Source organism: Nycticebus coucang, chromosome 11 (genome assembly GCF_027406575.1).
Source record: "Nycticebus coucang isolate mNycCou1 chromosome 11, mNycCou1.pri, whole genome shotgun sequence".
NCBI classification, from domain to species: domain Eukaryota; kingdom Metazoa; phylum Chordata; class Mammalia; order Primates; family Lorisidae; genus Nycticebus; species Nycticebus coucang.
The window spans coordinates 127,877,071-127,897,634 of record NC_069790.1 but is presented as its reverse complement, the minus strand read 5'-3'; the positions used below and the strand labels follow the sequence as shown (position 1 = coordinate 127,897,634).

At 42.6% G+C, this 20,564-nt stretch overlaps 1 protein-coding gene across 3 annotated transcripts in view; it reads left to right on the top strand.

Moving 5' to 3' along the window:
- The first annotated feature begins 5,542 nt into the window (after positions 1 to 5,542).
- ESYT2 (extended synaptotagmin 2) overlaps positions 5,543 to 20,564 on the top strand; it is a 111,173-nt gene continuing 96,151 nt past the window's right edge. Inside the window, exon 1 of one of the 3 annotated variants that reach the window (XM_053608800.1) lies at positions 5,543 to 6,075. In XM_053608800.1, the coding sequence (XP_053464775.1) occupies positions 5,746 to 6,075 (330 nt within the window). In that variant the 5' untranslated portion in view covers positions 5,543 to 5,745. The remainder of the gene's footprint in view (positions 6,076 to 20,564) is intronic. The other 2 variants (XM_053608801.1, XM_053608802.1) reach the window with 2 other exon arrangements.

Genomic DNA, 20,564 nt, shown 5'->3' with positions numbered 1-20,564 from the left:
CACTGAGCCACAAGTGCCGCCCTATATATTGATCTTGTATCCTGCAATCTTGTTATAATCTCTTACTAGTTACAGGAGGGTTTTTTTTTTTCCTCTACTTCTTTCTGGTTTTTTACATAGGTAAGTTATGTCACCTGTTAAATAAATAAATAAGTAAAACAAAGACCGTTTTATTTCTTCTTTTCCTATTTATATAACCTGTGTTATTATTTATTTATTTTTGAGACAGAGTCTCAGGTTGTCACCCTGGGTAGAATGCTGTGGTGCCATAGCTCCAACTCAGGCTCAAGTGATCTTCTTGCCTCAGTTTTTCTATTTTTAGTAGAGACAGGGTCTCTACTGACTCAGGCTGGTCCACCCGCTTCAACCTCCCAAGTTCAAGTTTTTTTTTTTGCAGTTTTTGGCCAGGGCTGGGTTTGAACCCGCCACCTCTGGTATATGGGGCCAGTGCCCAATTCCTTTGAGCCACAGGCGCTGCCCCCAAGTTCAAGTTTTACCAACTTAGCCAACATTTCTTTTCCTTTGTGTCCAGGATCCCACCCAGGAATACAAATTGCATGGATTTATATAACTTCAGTATCCTATGATCTGAACAATTCTTAAGTCTTTTGTGATAGTTTTAAAGTTTTAAAGTTGCCTGTATTCTGGGTCTATTTGATGTACCTTCAGACCATAAGGAGGTCATGTTTTTCTGGCAGAAATGTCTCAAGAGATGCTTCTGTGCTCTTCTCAGTACACTGTATCAGGACTCAAAATTTTTACCTATCTCCCACTGGTGAGGTTTACCTCTATTGCATGGTCATGTTGGTGTCTGCTGGCTTTTCCCATCAGAATGTCTCCATCTTCCCTTTTGTGATGAGTAGGTATGTTATAGAAGGTATTTCAATTATCCCCATCAAAGTCCACCCACCATACTAAACCTCTATCTGTAATTCATTACTACATGGAACCCACGATGACTGCTAAATGGTGATTTCTACTTTCACCATTCCTTCCCCTTTATTAGCTGATATCTCTGTAAAGAGCTTCCCTCTCCACTATTATTTCCCTGCATTCACCACTCATTCATCCATGGATATCAGCATAGACTTGTGGGTTCCAATGTTGCTCACTGGGTTGTAATCCTCCATTATTACTGTTTTGCTATTTAAATTGTCCTATACTTGGCCCCAAGAGCCCCTTCAAGGTGCTTCCCATGTCTTCTAATGTTACATGATTCTTTGGGCACTTCCTTACTTACTGGGACAACTAAACATACCAGGATCACCTTGTACTTTCACTGTTCCATTTCTCCAAAAAGCCTTGGCTCCTTTTGATGGAGAACTGTATTTAGAAGATAAGATCCAGGAGCTAATTGTGTTCATTGGCATTGGGGTACCACTGGTTCCAGATACTATGACCAAAAATAACTAAAAAATACATCAATGTTTTACATGCATGTATAACTGACATACATATGTATACAAACACATATCTATAAAGATATATTTTAAAACTGAGTTCACACTAATACCTGCAATTCCAATTCAATGCCTCAGGGTTCTTCTCCCTTTACTTACTTGTAAGTTTTGATGTAACCAAGTCAATAGTCTACTCTGCCTGCTGCCTGACCACCTCCCATCCTGCTAGCATCTGTGTCTCTGCAGCAGCCTCCTCCTGGCTTTGAATGGAAAGGGAGGGAGTGAAGTAGAGGGGAGGAGGGAGGAAAAGGGGGGATAAGGGTGGGGAGGTCAGGTCTCCAGATAGCTCTTAAAAAGGGTTCAAAAGTGTAAAAACAAGTAATCAAATCTAAAATCTAAACTGTTGGACCTTTAAATTATTTGGGGCCTAAAAGAAATGAGATTATAGGGCCTGAAGTACATGATAGGCAACCTTAACCTTTGTTTCTCTGATTATAAACTGGTCTTCTCCCTGCATTATTTGTGAAATGCTGTAAATGAATGAAGGGCCATAGGAAAGACTTTCCCCTCTCCACTATTGATCTTCATTACAGATTAACCTCCCTCTTACCTTTCTCATACAGATTTCATGGCCACCACATCTTAGGATGGAATGTTAAGCACCCTCTTTTAAATTGGAAAGGAAATGAAAACCAGCTGTAAAGAAAATAACACACACAGAGAAAAAAAAAACACTAATTAATTTGTTGTAATCCTTGAAACAGATTTCCATAAAAATGTTATAATTCTGTTAAAAGTTTTGTTTTCTGCCTATATAAGCAACTCTTTAACTTCAAACACTGACCTTATTTCTCTGGTGTTTGCATGTCCCAAATGGCTATTCCCAGCTTTCTCCTTGTATGAACTCTTTAAAACAGGACTCTGATCCTTTTGATTATTTCAAGTTGACATATCAAAGGAGAAAGCAGACTTTTTCTCATTCTTTTGATTACAAAGCAGAAGGATCTATTCAAGACAGCTCAGGTAAAAGATGTTTATCTTAAGAATGTTTGGTTGTATCACAAAAAGGAGCATCACAAAAACATAGGCATAGGAGTCTTGGTGGGTTTGGTCAAAAAGATTTTGGGTGGTCCCATGAAAGGAAGAGATGCGGAGTGTATGCTCCCACTCTCTAGGGCGGAAAACATTCAGAATGCAACCAAGGTCAAGCTCATACCACTCACCACAGGACAGCTAATAAGCAGCAAAATGTTGGGGCACGGAAAGTGACTTTTATTCAGAGAGTCAGCAAACTGAGACGATTAATGTCCCAAAGAACTTAACCAGCTTTCGTACAAACTTTAGCCCCCTTTTTACAGGAAAGGGAAGCAGGGCTTGGTTGTAAGAGATGACCAACGACCACAAAAAACTGGGTTATCAGGGAGGGTCTGAGAAGTTTGTAAAATTTCTTTGCTCCTGGTCACTCAACTTTGGAGCATGGTCAGGATGGTCCCACAAATCTTTAATATACCACTGTTACATATGTGAACTAAAATAAAATCCTAAGCTCCCTGATGACTGAACAGACCTGCTCTAGGCCAAGAGGACACCAAAGAAACCTTAAAACTAAGTTCCCAGACACAATGGGACAAGAGGTCAGACACATTATACCTACTTCCTTCCTAATGGCCACAAAGCTTTTTTCCTAAAGGCTACATAAGCCAATTTCATGATCCTGACCATGTTTTAAACAGTCTACAGAGCATGAACAGAGAGGGTTTTCGTGTAACTGCTTCACCCCTTTTAATATCAGGGCTACCTCATTCTAAGCATGGATCTCGTAAAGGGGCACATATATCTCATAAATATTCTTGACTTCTCCTACAGCTTATAAAACATGAATATTTGGCCACAGTACTCAGCATAAATTCTTGTTTCCATTAAAACTTGTGTTTCTGGGGTGGCGCCTGTGGCTCAGTCGGTAAGGCGCCGGCCCCATATACCGAGGGTGGCAGGTTCATACCCGGCCCCGGCTGAACTGCAAAACCAAAAAATAGCTGGGTGTTGTGGCGGGCGCCTGTAGTCCCAGCTACTCGGGAGGCTGAGGCAAGAGAATCGCTTGAGCCCAGGAGTTGGAGGTTGCTGTGAGCTGCGTGATGCCATGGCACTCTACCGAGGGCGATAAAGTGAGACTCTGTCTCTACAAAAAAAAAAAAAAAAAAAAAAAAACTTGTGTTTCTGGCTTTTGGCCTGGGCTCTGCTTCTCAGCCTTTGGAATGGCCACCCACAGGCTGCAACTGGTTATAACAAATGAAGCTCTCCTTTCCAAATTTATGAACCTCATCATTCTTTCTTCTAGCCTACCTGCAGAGCTAAGAAGAAACCTTTAACCTAAAGGATATTACTGCAGAGAGTCAGAAGCAAAATAGCCATATAACTATAAAAGGACTGAACAGAAGGAGGAAACACTTTGCTCTGAAACTAGAAAAGCTGAAACTTCAGTTGCATATTAGAACATTCAGAATGACAGTCTGGGCTCCAAGAAAGCAGTGCCTTTCCTTGAAGAACTCTACACAGGACTGAGGGAATCTAAAACATCCCAGGAGATTAATGGGTAAAATGAGTAAATAGTAACAAAAATCTAAGAAACAAAAGAACCAAACTGCACCTGTTATTCGACCTAATGCAGAATGAGACTGAGGTGTGGCACTGCCAAATGTTCTGCCTTCTTCACACTGTTAAGCACAGGGAAAGGTGAGAAGCTCGTTGGGAATTACAAAGTCAGCTCATGGGTATGAAAGGGGGCTGACTGGTATGCAACATCGGGGACGCTTTGCTTCTGTTTTACATCCCTAGGTCCTTAAGTCAAGTATTTGACAGATGGTAATGGTACAGGATTTTTTTAATGTGGTTTATGTTCACCTGTGTCCTTATATAATGTGATCCTACAAGTATAGAGCAAAGACTGCCGAAGACAGGTTCACGCTCCTTCCAATTTCAGCAAAGCATTATTTGTTTTGATACTCTTAAGGCTAAGTCTTGAATGGGCAGTGAAGTTAAGAGCATTAACCTGTTGCACAGGGGAAAGGGGTTGAGACACTGGTACTGTCGCAATTAAGGGATGGACAGCAAGAAAAGGACAATCACTTCCTTCCCTGCCCTTGCCTGCAGTTGAGTGTTCTGGGGGCTCTAGAGCAATGTTTTACACATATACATGTATATGTACAGGGTGGCCATAAAGTGCGTCTGCAATTTAAAATAGTGTGCGATTTAAAACGGTACTCAAACTTTATGGCCACCCTGTATAATACAGCCTGCACACACTCGTATGTACATAATCATGCAGGTGTACAAATGAAGATAGGGAGGAGCACTCCTATACAAAGGTGACCCTACTTCTGGGTATTTGTTTATTCGTTACCTGCCAGTACCCCAGTTTGTTACAAATTGACTAAAATTTTCCTTGGAATTCGCTGAACAGGCTTCAAAACATTCAAGTAGGATGTTCTCTGCCCATGTTTGGCGTCAAGGAGACTACAAAACATAGCTAACATGACCGAATTTACTGGAAATAAAGGGGTCAGCAGTGCTGGGGTTTGGGAGAATTCGGCACAAGCAGGGTATGCAGTAGAGGGCTGGATAGTGGGTCCTACCCTGGCTCCCAGGCCCCTCTTCCCCCAGGATCCCACCTCCCTGTGGCAGCCCCTGCCCGGCGTCCCGGAACCCCTTGCTGGCGCCCACTGCCCGGTTTCCCAGGCCCTCTACCCTGAGACCATTCCCCCTTGGGGCGCCAGGGTCCTCCCCTTAATACCCTCTCCCCTGAAGAACCCTCGGCCCCGGACGCAGAAGACACCTCCCGGCTGTCCTGTCGCCTGCTGAAGCAGCAGCTGCACCCGTGGCGCCTTCAAGTGCCCCTCGCGGGGGGCGCAGCTTGGTTTTCCACATCCTGAGCCCACCGAACCGAGGGGCTGTCAATCCCGACGAGTCCACAATGTTACGCCAACCCGCGGAGCTGGGAGGTCGCCAGCGACCCGGACTCAGCGTAGCGACGGAAGACTGCACACCCGGGCGGCGCACAGGCCCGGCACAGCCCGGGAGACGTCACAACCCGGGCCCGCCTCCACTTAGGCCCCGCCCCCAGGCGAGACGTGCGCGCCGCCCTGTCCTCTCCTGGTGTCGGCGCTCTCCAGGCCCCGTCCCCGGCGCGGTGACGTCGCGCACCGCCCATAGGTGGGGCCGGGGCTGAGGCCAGGGCGCGCGAGCAGCGGCGCCCGCCCTCAGAGGGGCGCTGGCGCGCGGGCTGAGCCGCCAAGATCCGCCGAGCCCCGGACCGCGTCGGCTGGAGGGCAGCGCGGCGCGGCGGGCAATGAGCGTTCCCCGGGACGAGAGCCCGGAGGCGGGCGCCGGCGAGGCCGAACTGCGCCCGCCGCCCGAGGCCACCGGCGGCGCGCTGAGCGTGGACGTGCCGGGGCTGCTGGCGCAGCTGGCGCGCGGCTTCGCTCTGCTGCTGCCGGTGTACGCGCTTGGCTACCTGGGGCTGAGCTTCAGCTGGGTGCTGCTGGCGCTCGGGCTGCTTGCCTGGTGCCGCCGCCGCCGCGGCCTCAAGGCCGGACGCCTGTGCCGCGCGCTGGCGCTACTGGAGGACGAGGAGCGCGCTGTGCGGCTGGGTGTGCGCGCCTGCGACCTACCGGCCTGGGTGAGTGCCCGTGGCTCCCGGACCCGCCCTGCCCTGCGGGACTCGGGAGAGACCCCGCCCTGTCACCGCCCAGGCCTGCGGACCCGGGAGGGATCCCCGCCCTTTCACTGCCCGGGCTTGTGGGATTACCTCCCTCCCCCGGAGAGACCCCGCCCTGTCACCGCCTCGCTTGGAACCCGGGGGAGACCCCCAGCCTGTCATCTCCCTGTGTCACCGCCCGGGTTTGGGGACCCGGGAGACCCTGCCCTGTCACCACCCAGTGTTACTTCCCGGTCTCGGGGACCCAGGAGACCCCTGCCAGTCACCGCCCGGGCCCGCACCTGGGCACCGCAGCCTCGGCGCGTCCTCCGGAGGTGCGGCTGTTCCTGGCCCTGCGCCACGGTGGGCCTGGAAGTGGCTGGGTTTTCTTTTCTCCATGTTACAAAACGTAGTGACAGCTGGTGGGTGGGAAGAAGTTAATTTTTCCTCTACTCTGAGAAGACTCATTCATTTTTTGCTAGCTTGTGACACGGCCTGGAGCAGCGAGCGTCCCCAAAAGGGCGGCTGGTGTTAGCGTGGCCAGGAAGCGGTTTCGCTCCTGGCGGGCGTGATGCGACGGCACCTGCGAGTCGGGAAGGGGCGCCGGAGGGTGGCGAGTCCCAGTTTCGTTGATCTTGTTTCTCCCGCGGGCGGTGCACTGGGCCAGGCTCCGGCGTCTGCTAACGCCCTAAAGTCTGTGGGGCGGCTGGTGTCTGTGTCACCGTTTCCGACTGCGGAAAATGGTGTGTTGATGCTCACATTAGGCAGGCTGTAGACTTTGGGGGGGGAAATAGCCAGCAGATCTTTAGAGGAGAAAAGAGCTTTGAGAATGGTCCCTGTTTCCAGTCATGAGACACTTGCAAACTAAGACACGGACATGGCAAACAGACAAGAATTAGAAAGCAGTTTCCTCAAGACAAGAGAAACATCATAGATGTCGCTCCGTGACAACAAACAGCAATTAGTGTGAGATTACTGTGGTAAGAGAATTTGAAACTTAACATTTTTCTTTTTTTCTTTTTTTCTTTTATTTATTTTTTTTTTATTAAATCATAACTGTATACAATGATATGATTATGGGGCATCGACATTTTTCAATACGTGGTGGATTTGTGAAGCTGGTGTCTTGCAGAATCTGAATAACTGGCATGGTATGTATAGTCTGTAGCTAGCAGCAGGAAAAACCAAGGGGCATGTAGAAAACACAAGTTAATTAAATAGTACCCAAGGTCGGAAAACGAAATAGAGAAATGCACTTTGGAAATGAAAAGGGATGTTATACACTAAGTTAAATGATGTTAGAAAGTAGCCAGAAAAGCTGAATAGGTACTTTACCAAAACAGCTACATAATCCATGCTGAAGAGCACAGGCAGTGATGTTGCCGACTTTCATAGGGACTTGGTTTTTGAGCAGTTGGCTAATACCAAATTTGCCGGTAAAAATCGTTATGAAACGTGAGACTGTTTTCTAATACTAAATTAACAAGTACAGTTGCTGCCATATTGAAGAACTAATTTCAAAAAAAAAAATAAAAAGATGATTAGCTAAAGATGCTTTTCTTGGGTTTTTCATCTGTGAACTTAAACTGATGAACCATGGTATTTGTCTCATAAAGAATTTATATTTTCTCCAGAATGTTTTACTTGTTTCTAATTTGTATTTGAGCTTTTATCACACTCAAATACTTAAACATGCCTATATTGCATAGAAGACTTCTGGAAGATTCACATGAAACTTCAGTGATCACATCCAGAGTTTTGGAGAGTTTTTAATCTTTTTTTATTTTACATATACAGAGGGTGCCAAAAATGTAAAATTAGTAATAATGTTTGTTATCTTGCATATCTTCTCTTATTGCAGAAGTCAAACATGACCTGAGTATTTTTTTGCACGCTCTGTATTTATATGTATATATTTGTTATATTCAGTAAAGGCATAAATTGTGCTTTTATTATTTTTATTTTTACAATAAAACCAGTGGGTTGTGTGGTTTAGAAGTGTGCCCAAAATTCTGCTCTAACCAGAGAGCAAATCAATAATAGAAGAAGCGGTGCATGAGTAAACATTTCAGTCCTACCAGTACTTTGATTTTTACCGCACATGCATAGGTTCTTGGGGTTTCTGAACTTTGGGCTTGTATTTTGCTTTGAATGAGATACATTTGTGCATCTTAAAGACTATCCACTTTCTTATTGTGTCTTTGACACCTGTGAGTCATAGAATGGAAGCAGAGGAAAACTAATGTTCAAGCTTCCTAATGCCACCTTTACATAGATTCACTGATAGCTTTTCTCTTTTCTATTCAAAAAAAATTTAGTAGTAAACATTTATGTTGGATATGGAAATGAGATAAAGAATATCAATACTTTGAGGAAAAATATATACTGTTCGTGAATTGAGACTATTAGGATGTAAAAAAAATGGCTCTCACTTAACTGAGAATTCTTTTTATATATATAATTCTGTAAGAATTTGGTCTGACAGCTTTAATGTAAACAGTGTTATTATTTTTCACTCCTTTTCTCAGAAACAGGGCAAAGACCTGGCAGTCTTGATGGATTTATGATAGGGCTTTTTGCTATAGACATGTCTACTCTATGTTAATGGGGCTCTCAAAAATTAGATCACTCTGGGTGAAGAAGGTTTGGGGGGTTTTTTGTTTGTTTTTTAAGTGATAGGATCCCACTTAATTGCTCAGGCTGGTCTCAAACTCCTGGGCTCAGTCAGTCCTCCGCCTCCTGAGTAGCTGGCAGTGAATGCTATCATACCTAGCTATGGAGAATATTCTTGCAGTTTTAAAGAGATGAATAAAGACAATTTGCCATTGCTATTTTTATTTATTTGAAAAATTGGAACTTAGTTGGGTGAATTCTGACTCTCTTGCTTTTACTGTTGTCAATAAATGGTGATTGTACAGCTGTAAGCAGGTGGAGGCCCACCTGTCTCCTGACATACAGCATTGCTTACCTGTTTTTTGACAGTTGGTTTTGTATCACTCAAATGCTTGAACTATTGAGAATGAACGTATGTATTAGCCGCCTTGTTTATGTTGTTCTGTACTACTGTATACAAACTTTCTTTGGGGAGAGCATTGTTCTTCTGAGGAGAATTAATTAACTCAAGCCAAAATATGATGTGTGTAGTCTAAGGACCAAATGAGCAAAAGTAAAGAATTCACTATGTTCTCCTGTAAAGAAAGGGCAAGTATTTACCTTTTCCCCTCAGTGTTAATTATTGACTTAGCACTTTAATAAAATTTTATGAAGACTTTTTGGCATAGGTGATTCAGGACCTCAATTTAGCTATTTAATTAAAAACATTTTTTTTAATTTCAGGTTATTGTGAGGGCACAAACAACTAAGTCACAATTTTTGAATTTGTTTGGTAAAGTCCCTTTTATTTGTGTCCCTCACTCAAAAGATGTGCCATACACCCCTACTTTATGCCATTTAAGTGGGAGCACATCAATCTCCCTCCCTCGGTCCCCTCTCCAGTGTGTATAGAATTAAGTTTTTCTCCTATGTGGGTGTGTGTTAGATCATCTACTGGTTTCATAATAACCAGTAGATCATCACAGTATTAAGCACCCTGGATACTAGCTTTTCCATCCTTGATTCTTTACTAAAGAAGAATGTATTTCAACTCATCCAGGTTCTTACAAAAGGTGTAAAGCAATTTAGCTATTTTAAACTGAGTTCTACTTTAGCACTTAAATCCTGGAGTGATTATGTGGTTTGAGGGAATGCTAGAGTCCTCCCCACAGCTGGTATATGGGTGCTGCTGCGGGCTTGTCGTTTACATCCTGTTGCAGCTGTAACACAAACCAGAAAAGGTTGTGGCAGTGTATTACTTTATGTTGTGTGGTCCAAATGCTTCATTAAGTTAGAATATAATGCTCCAAAGTTGCTAAAAATAAAGCAGTACATATCCAGTTTTTAATTTAAACTAAAAAATAGTTTTAAATTTAGTCTATATGGATGCATCAGCTTGTACACTCCGGTTTTAGTTATTCTTCTGTTTCACATGAATATTACCATGATTATCTGTCTAAAGATGGGAAATACAGACTTAGGACTGAAATATAAATAATTTTTAAATATATACATCAAAATATATGGAACATATTTTATAAATACATATTTATAAATATAAATCTCAATCCTGTGAAAAATCAGTTATGAAAAACAGGTAATTTCATGTTGTCTTTAGGCCTAATGAACCTATGATCTTTTCTGTAAGTTTTCATGATTTCTGCATTGATCACAACATTAACATTCTTATAGACACTGTGAATATACCAACAAACGTCAAATTCTACACTTTAAATGAGTGAATTGAAAGGTATGTGAGGTATCTCAATAGCACTATTTAAAGATATTGTAGAACCTCCATAGTTGACCACTTCCCTATATTCACCACCTCCTTGAGTTGACCTAACTTTCATAGAACAACATGCACCACATGTACGTATCAGTACAACAGACCTAGTTTCTTACGTTGACCAGTTTGTTACAGTCCCTTGGGTGGTCAACTTGAAGAGGTTCTGTATAGACACTGAATTTCTTTTAAAAATAAAGAGGTAAGGCTCGGCACCCGTAGCTCAGTGAGTAGGGCACCAGCCAGATACACAGAAGCTGGAGGGTTCGAGCTCAGCCTAGGCCTGCTAAACAGCAATGACAACTGCAACAAAAAAATAACCAGGCATTGTGATGGGTGCCTGTAGTCCCAGCTACTCTGGAGGTTGAGGCAAGAGACTCGCTTAAGCCCAAGAGTTTGAGATTGCTGTTAGCTGTGATGCTACATCACTCTACTAAGGGTGACATAGTGAGACTCTGTCTCAAAAAATAAATAAATAAATAAAAATGAAGAGGTAAAAAGGTGGCCAGTGACAGTGCAAAGTGAGCCCTGCCTCTTTGTTTATGGAATTCTATTGAAAACTGAAAAATTTTTTTTAAAGAATTTTGTTCCAACTTAAATTTGGGGGTATATTTACCTTTCAAAGGATATTTAATGAAGGAGGTGAGTTTATGACTGGAAAAAGTAACTAGAAAAATGTTTTTTTTTGTTTGTTTGTTTGTTTTGTAGAGACAGAGTTTCACTTTATGGCCCTTGGTAGAGTGCCATGGCATCATACAGCTCACAGCAACCTCCAACTCCTGGGCTTAAGCGATTCTCTTGCCTCAGCCTCCCAAGTAGCTGGGACTACAGGCGCCCGCCACAACGCCCGGCTATATTTTGGTTGCAGTTCAGCCGGGGCCGGGTTTGAACCTGCCACCCTCGGTATGTGGGGCCGGCGCCTTACTGACTGAGCCACAGGCGCTGCCCTAGATAAATGTTTTTACCTTAAGGGGCAGCACCTGTGGCTCAAAGAAGTGGGGTGCCAGCCCCATATGCCAGAGGTGGCGGGTTCAAACCCAGCCCTGGCCAAAAAAAAAAAAGTTCTTTCCTTAAATTTAGCCTAACATCCCTCCTTTTCTCCCTTCCTTTCTTCTTTCAGTGGGGTCTCACTATGTTCCCCAGGCTGGCCTGGACTCCTGGTCTCAAAATAACCTCAGCCTTCCATGTAGCTGGGCCGCAGGCACTTGATGCTGTTCCTCACTCTAACATTACTTAAACATTGATAGTGGCTAAAATAAGTATAAATTCTAATTGTGTCAATACAACATAGAAATCATGTTTCAAAGATATAAAAAGCCTAATTTTTTTTTCCTCCCTGTGAGTTATTCCAAACTCTTCACTCTGATTAGAAGTATCCATGTATGTTTGAGTAATAGAGATGTTCCCAGTAGACCCCAGCCCCAACCTCCAGGTGAGGAGCCACCTGTTGGCCTCTGGGCACTGACCCAGGCCCTCAGGGCAGTTCTCTCAATTTACAGGAAGTTGGAAATTCAATGTAAATACTGCTGCTCTGGAAATAAGGAGTGTTTGGACTTGTCTGGAGGGAAAACAGTGATGTATTCAGATCTAAGCTTGTGAAGTCAGGAAGGGAAACCACAGCCAGATTGTCCCTTCACTGTCGTGTCGGTGTGGTAGTGTGGTAGTAGTCACTGGAAGTGCATGTCCACGTTGCTTCAGAGACGGCTGTCTTTTACTCTCCATAATCTTACTGTGCCCTTAAACACTGAGTCACCTCTTGTGCTCTTGGGATTAGATGGGGCATATTTCTTAACACAGATAATATATCAGTAGATGTCTTTTGCATGGGATCATTTTTCCATTAAACATTTTATTTATTTTATTATTATTGTTATTATTTTTGCATTTAGCTTTTTTTTTTTTTTTTGCAGTTTTTGGCCGGGGCTGGGTTTGAACCCACCACCTCTGGCATATGGGGCCGGTGCCCTACTCCTTTGAGCCACAGGCACCGCCCTACAGTTAGCTTTTTAATACTCTTAACATGAATTCGGTAAACAGGAATCAAGCTGGGGAGTGGGGGCAGTGGGCAGCAATGACAGACTCTTTTAAGACATTTCACAATAAGCCTGTGACAAATCCAGAAATAAGAGACTAGATATTTTTCATTTCCAAGCCAAGGAGCCAAATATGTAGGCACTAATTTCAAAGTCCCAGGCCTGAAGTAGAATACAGCCTCAATCTGTATGTTATTTGCATTTGCGTAAGGGACTCATGCCTGGGCTAACACCAATTCATTGGTGCTTAGAAAATGGCATGGATTGAAAAGGGTAAAGAAACAAGATGAAAAAGTATCATTCTACTTTTCATTCTACTTCAACATTTTATTTATGGAGGTTATTTTATGGTCTTTCTTTCTATCACTTGGTTACTTTAGGGTTGAGTCCCGTGGTGTCAGAGCTCATAGCAACCTCAAACTCTTTGGGCTCAATCAATCCTCTTGTGTCACCCTCCTCAGTAGCTGGGACTACAGGTGCCTGCCACAGAAAAATTTCCATCTGTTTTTTCTATTTATAGAGACGGTATCTTGTTCTTGCTCAGGCCAGTCTTAAACTCCTGAGCTGAAGGGATCCTCCCACCTCGGCCTCCCAGAGCATTGGGATTACAGGCATGAGCCATCGTGCCTGGCCATATTTTTTAATTGACAAACATTATATTTATCATGTACAATATGTTGTTTTGAAATATGAATACAGTGTGGAATGGCTAAATTGAGGCAATTAACATATATATTACATCACATACTTAATCATTTTTTGTGGTGAGACCACTTAATATCTATTCAGTGATTTTTCCAGAATATAGTTTATTGTTATTAACTATAGTTACCATGTCATATAGTAGATCTCTTGAACTTATTTCTTCCTTTTTTTTTGAGGCAGAGTTTCACTATGTCACCCTTGGTAGAGTGTCTTGGCATAACAGCTCACAGCAACCTCAAACTCTTGGGCTTAAGCGATTCTCTTGCCTGAGCCTCCCAAGTAGCTGGGACTTGCCTGCCACAACGCCTGTCTATTTTTTATTACAGTTGTCATTGTTGTTTAGCTGGCCCGGGCCAGGTTCGAACCCGCCAGCCTTGGTGTATGTGGCTGTTGCCATAACCACTGTGCTACAGGGGCCGAACCTTGAACTTGTTTCTTCTAACTGAACTTTTGTATCCTTTGACTCTGTGGTCCCCAACTCCTGGGTCTTGGACTGGTACCAGTTGGTGGCCTGTGAGGAACCAGGTCGCTCCACATGGCTCTCATCACCACCTGAGCTCCACCACCTGTCCTATACCCCATCCATGGAAAAGTGTCTTCCATGAAACCAGTCCCTGGTGCTAAAAAGATTGGGAGGAGAGGGAGAGGGGAGGATGGGCGGAGGGAGGGTGATTGGTGGGATTACACCTGTGGTTCATCTTACAAGGGTACATGTGAAACTTAGTAAATGTAGAATATAAATGTGTTAACACAATAACTAAGAAAATGCCAGGAAGGTTATGTTAACCAGTGTGATGAAAATATGTCAAATGGTCTATAAAACCAGTGTATGGTGTCCCATGATCACATTAATGTACACAGCTATGATTTAATTAAAAAAATCTGCCTTAAAAAAAAAAAAAAAAGATTGGGGACTACTGCCTTGACTGATACCTCCCTAACCCTTTCCCTCTTTTTTAGTAAAAGCAATCCATGGTAATTTTTTTTAAAACCAAGAAAAAAATGTATTAAGAACATCTTTCATAATACCAAACCATTCATGATGATGGTGGGAATTTTCAAATTGAATAGTATTATTTTTTGTGAATTTTTGTATTTGTACTGATCAGCTATACTAAAAATCATTTTATTTTGGAAAATCTGGTTTAGGACTTAAAAATGTTCTGAATTCTTAACTATGTGTGGAAAAAAAGTAAGGTAGTGGGCATCACCTGTGGCTCAAGGAGTAGGGCGCCAGCCCTGTATACCAGGGGTGCCAGTTCAAGCCCAGCCCCGGCCAAAACTGCAAAAAAAAAAAAAAAGTAAGGTAGACTTTTTTTTTTTTTTTTTTTATTGTTGGGGATTCATTGGAGGGTACAATAAGCCAGTTACACTGATTGCAATTGTTAGGTAAAGTCCCTCTTGCAATCATGAGGTAGACTTTCTTTAGGTTTATCAATTGGTGAAGTAGTATGTTCACCATAAAAAAAAAAAAGTGCTATTTAGGGCATTTCGTACATTTACTAAAGTAATATAGCTCAAGTCTTTGTATCTATTTTTAAATAGTTTTGGGTTTTTTTTTGTTTTGTTTTGTTTTTTGAGACAGTGTCTCATTCTGTTACCCAACTCCTGGGCTCAAGTGATCCTCCTCCCTCAGCCTCTGAGTAGTTGGGACTACAGGTGCCTGCCACCACACCCAGCTAGTTTTTCTATTTTGGGTAGAGACAGGGTCTCCCTTTTATTCTGGTTGATCTGAATTCCTGAGCTCAAGGGATCCTTCCACCTCAGCCTTGGTCTCCCAGAGTGCTGGGATTATAGGAGTGAGCCACTGTGCAAGGTATGTTGATCTGTACTTTTGTGACAGTTTATGAGTGTTCTTACACTGGACACCTCTGAGATGCTTCTTTCAATGCCAAGTGTCTTTTTAATGTATTACAGCAGTGTCACAAGTGTGCCTGTGCATCAGCCCCAAGGTGCCCTTTCAGTGGCAGCTGTGGTCTGCCCTAAAGTCACCTGGTGACTTTGCCCTAGGATTAGTGAGAACCAAACCAACAGCAGGTGATGGTTTCCATGGTGCTTTCTTTTTTATTATTTGTAAAATTATCATTGAGATTGACCTTCTTTATTTTTTCAGCCCCACTTTATCTTTCTATTTTTAATGAACAGGCAGGTATGTTTTTCTTTGTTTCTTTTGTTATAGGTAGATAGGTTTTGTTTTTGTTTTTGTTTGGTTTTTTTGAGATAGTCTCACTATGTTGCCCTCGGTAGAGTGCCAAATGCTGTGGCGTCACAGCTCACAGCAACCTCAAACTCTTGGGCTTAAGCAGTTCTTTTGCCTCAGCCTCCCAAGTAGCTGGGACTACAGGCGCCGGCCACAACGCCTGCTATTTTGTTGTTATTGTCCTTATTGTTTGGCAGGTCCAGGCCGCGTTTGAACCTGCCATCCCCAGTATATGTAGCCGGTGCTCTAGCTGCTGAGTTACAGGTGCCAAGCTGGTAGATAGGTTTTAAAAACATAATTTTTCAGACTTAAGAATCCATGTTATACAACATTTTGAGTCTAGGAGAACAGTAAAGAGGAAAAGAGTCACCTCAATCCTCCTAACTGAGGTCACCATTAGTAACATTAAGGTGGGCTTTCTTAACCCTTCAGTAGTACCTTTGGATGTATATGCGTGTGTGTGTGTGTGTAGTATTCTTTCTTCATTAAACATAATGTTATGTATGTTATGTCATAATTACCCAGAAACATGACTGACCATTGCAATCTTACCTATCCTGTAGGACGCTATGCTTTAGGAAAACAAGATTGTTAGCTATCATGTGGTGAGAAAAGAATTTTAAGTATTTAATTTTCTGTTCTTTTTAAGCTATGAAAGCTTATTTACTTGTGTTAGAGCTGTATCTAGAATATATGAATTTCTTTTTAACTCATTAAAGTATCATGAAAATTTTATAAGCAGAAGTCTAGTGTGGAAGGCAGTGTTTGGCTTCTGAATGGTATGACGTTAAAAGGCAGTAGATTTATCCCCGGTCTCTTCTTAGGTAAACACTTTAGAAGAAAGCATTGCTTCCACAATAAATGACAATTTCAGGTTGCCTTTCTTCCTCTGTGCTGTGTTGATATGTTAAAGTCTGACAGTTAACGAATGTTTTTAACTGACATAGTGGTTTCCTGTAGCACAGTAGTGATGGCTACTTGGAGATGTCTGAGAAGCCTCCCTGGGTTGTCTTGTCCTTGCCTGAAAACAACAGGCCATTTGGCCTATGTCAGTGTTGGTTGGCAGCCCTCACCACTGAGTGGGGTGTACCGCCTGCAGGTCAACAGGCTTCTCAGGGCACAAGCTGACAGCTCAGGTGTAGGCCCACCCCTTCCTGGCATCTCACAGCCTTTGCAAGGTTAGAAGGAGCCTGACCCCTGCTGTGGTTGTAATGCAGGAGGTGGGCCAGGCGGGGACAGGTGGGGACCTGTGCTTGGATCAGACTCAGAGGCCCTACCCATGTGCCCTCCGGGCAGTCCTGGTGTCTCCTGAGTCATTTTCTCCCTCACAAAGCTGGCCTTTGCTACCTCCCCACCCACTACAAACAGAATGGAACAGATGAGCTCTGGGGTTTTCCATTGTTTATGTTTCACTGCTGTTTGTTTATTTTACGTTGTTGCTAGGAGTTTACCATGATGCTTTATTGTTATTAACACTTGAAGGTATACCTTTAACTTCACTCTCTCTTTCTTTGTATATTCCTAGAATAATGCCCATGTTATTCCTGTCCTTGCTTTGACTTACTGTCTCAGCTCCCTTCCTTGATACTGCCTCTAGGGCTGGTTAATCTTTTCTGGCTGCACTTCAACAGCCACGCTGATGCAGTAGATAATGAGAGATAAAATTACATTTTGAATGTATCATATAAAATTGATTAATTCTAATATTCATTTCCTTCCTCATGTGAATAAGTGTTGGTTAGTGACTAAAGTGGAAATTTTGATTTTAACTTGTATTAAATGTGGACTTGTTCCCTTTTTTTTTTTTGAGACAGAGCCTCAAGCTGTCGCCCTCAGTAGAGTGCTGTGGTGTCACAGCTCACAGCAACCTCAAACTCCTGCACTTAAGGGATTCTCTCGCCTCAGCCTCCCAAGTAGCTGGGACTACAGGCACCGGCCAGAACGCCCGTCTGTGTTTTGATTGTAGTTTTCATTGTTGTTTGGCAGGCTCAGGCTGGATTCAAACCCGCCAGCTCTGGTGTCTGTGGCTGGCACCTTAGCCGCTTGAGCTATCGGCACCAAGCCTTGTTTCCTTCTCTTTACATGTGAGGGATTGAGATATTTTAAGTATTCCAGCCAGAGATAGATCTATAGAAAATAAATTCAGTGTTGTAGGAAGAGACCATTATCCAACTCACTTGGTGCCATAAATGTTACATTAGGATACATCTTGTAAACTAGTAAAGGTATTTGGTTATACATCTTGAGATTAATGGTATTAGATTGCTAAGATTATTGACCTGAATGATACTCTTACCTTAAGTTTTCTTATAAAGCTTTATTTACATAGTTATGAAAATACTTAGTCTAATCTTAAACACGTTGACTGTCACAGTAGAAAAAAAAAGTTTTTTCCTTGGGGTTATAGTGTTTTATTAGGTCCAATGGGTCAAGAGGTGTGAGTTATATATGCTTCACGAGAGCCTGGGCCCAAAACTAGCATAAGCTAAATGCAACTCACATGACAGTTATGCATGAATAACTATATCTGTTAGTGCAAGCTTGGGGAACCTTTTCATGTTGAAAGCCACATTAATTTAGCTGAAATCAAATAAGGTCAAATTCAAGAAACTTTAATTAGATATACAATGCTTAACAATGTACATTATTTTGTAAAACTGTAACTACTAGGGTGGCGCCTATGGCTCAGTGAGTAGGGTGCCAGCCCCATATGCCGAGAGTGGCCGGTTCAAACCCAGCCCCTGCCAAACTGCAACAACAAAACAAAAACAAACAAACAAAAAAAAACTGTAACTACTATGTACTTAATGGTTTCAAAAAATAAAAACTATTAATTTTAAAGTTAGCTAACCTTTTAATGATTTTGTTGTGTCTGCTTTTTGTTGGAAAGCATCTGAACGTTTGGTTGCAGCGTGGAGGTCACAATTTCATTTGACCTCTTCAGTTGACAGATGGTCAGTCATTTGTGACCTTAAGGGCATCTTGATTTGGGTTATGAAGCAGAATGTAGATTCACAGCAATAAGTGGTTGAAAAGCACAAAAGCCTTTTCCAGTTATGTTGCCGAAGGTGTGGGTGTTCCACTGCACTTTTCCATATTTCAGTTGGATCTTTCTTAGCATCAAACTCATTGTCATCTACTGAGAGCTCCATCAGTTACATCTGTGGTTCTTTAGGCATCTTGGTGATAGTATCAACCAGGTGAGGCTGAGATGCTAATTTGGGTGTGATGTTATGATTCTCAAAGTCAGTGACTCTTTCCTTGTGTTCTCCAATTACAAGTCTGTAGCAGCTGTGTATTCTTCAGATGGTTTGCATGTCGTCCTGTTCATCAGAGACCTTTGCTAACTGGGAAAATATTCATCTGAGATTTCCTTTTCAAGAAGTGTTTTGTAGCTTTTTTTCAGAATGCTCGGATTTTTTTTTGCCACCTATCATATATATAAACTCAGTTTTGCCTTGCTATCCCACAGAAATGCTTCATTCCTATAGAAATTTTCTGCAGTAATTCACATTGCTGTTTCTGTTCTTAACTATCTGTTCTCACAGAGATAAAATTTTGGCTAACACCTGACCCTGTGGTAGCCAGCATAATATGGCAAACCTGCACTGAATACCTCACGGTTCATGTTACGAAACTACTGAGATGCCACGTTATGTTACATTTGCAAAAATACAGTTAACAACTTCTAACTTGTTGCGAAGTGTCACTTAAAAAATAGTAGCAAAGAGATGTTGCTAATGCATGATACAATGAAAAAGAAATGAGAGCATCTTGATTTGTTAATTTTTTTTATCTGTGCAATAAACCCTTCATGCTATCCTGTCTTGGAAGGTGCACTGTCTGTACATAACACTCACTAAATTTACCAAATTCACGACATTTATGTTGAAAGTTGTTGAAGGTATCTATTCCCTGTGCTCTGTTTGTAAGAATGCCCAAGGTGAGTAACTCTTCATAGCAAAGAAAATTTTCTGTAAATGAAATGTAAAACCTGCACCGAGTCAGTGGCATCAGTTGAGTCATCCACTGAATAATATAGTGAGTTGACCACCCATGGGATAGCAACAAACTAATCATAGGGAACGGCCATTGAGTGCATGTGGTGCATATCCGGTGTATGAAAATTAGGTCAACTTAAGGAGTGGTCAGTATAGGGAGGTGATCATCTATGGGGCTTGTACTGTATATATTTTCCTTTTGAAGTATCACATAAAGTTGTTCTGATTTTGTTTTGTTTTTGAGGCAGAGTCTCACTGTTGCCCCAGGCTAGAGTGCTATGGCATCCTCCCAGCTCATAGCAACCTCAGACTCTTGGGCTTATGTGATCCTGTTGCCTCAAACCTCCCAACTAGCTGAGACTACAGGCACCCAGCATGATGACTGGCTAATTTTTCTATTTTTAGTAGAGACGAGGTCTCACTCTTGCTCAGGCTGGTCTCGAACCCCTGAGCTCAGGCATTCCACCCGCCTCCGCTTCCCAGAGTATTGGCACAGACTAGAAAAATTATAAAAGGGGAAAAAAGCAGTAAAGGGTTTGTAAGGAGTTCTAATGGCAAGAGCCTGACTCCTTATCTTGAAACCTGAATACAGCCACAAGAATAATATGCTTAACCTATTTTAAACAAGTTAAAAGATTTGATTGGAAAGCAGCCATTTGGGCTGGATGGGAGAGATAATCAGTATAGATTAAGTTACATCTCTCTCCTTTTACAATATATGATCTCTTTTAAAATTCTAACTCAGATCCTTTGTCTACTCTCCTGTACATTATTCCCCTTAGATCTTATCACATGTGGGGCGTTTCCTTAACTCCTAAGTAATCTTGATAAATCAGCTAATGCTATATTGTAAATGATTGGTGAAACACAATAAAAGGCCTGGTGAGATTTTGGATGAGGCAGCCTTCTGGTGCCTCTTCACTCTGGTCAGAGTGCTTGCCTCTCTGAGTCTCATTGGCAACTTCCACCACAGTAGCTGAGTGTAACAATCTTCATTTGTCACGTCGGCCTCCTCTGCTTTAGCCAGGTTCCAAAGAGCAACCCGAGTGCTAGGATTTACAGGTATGAGCCACTGCGCCAGGCCCATGAAGTTGTTCTGTTAAGTAGAAGGCTAATTCATGCTGCCAGTCAGTGATGGTTTTCCTTGACAGAGG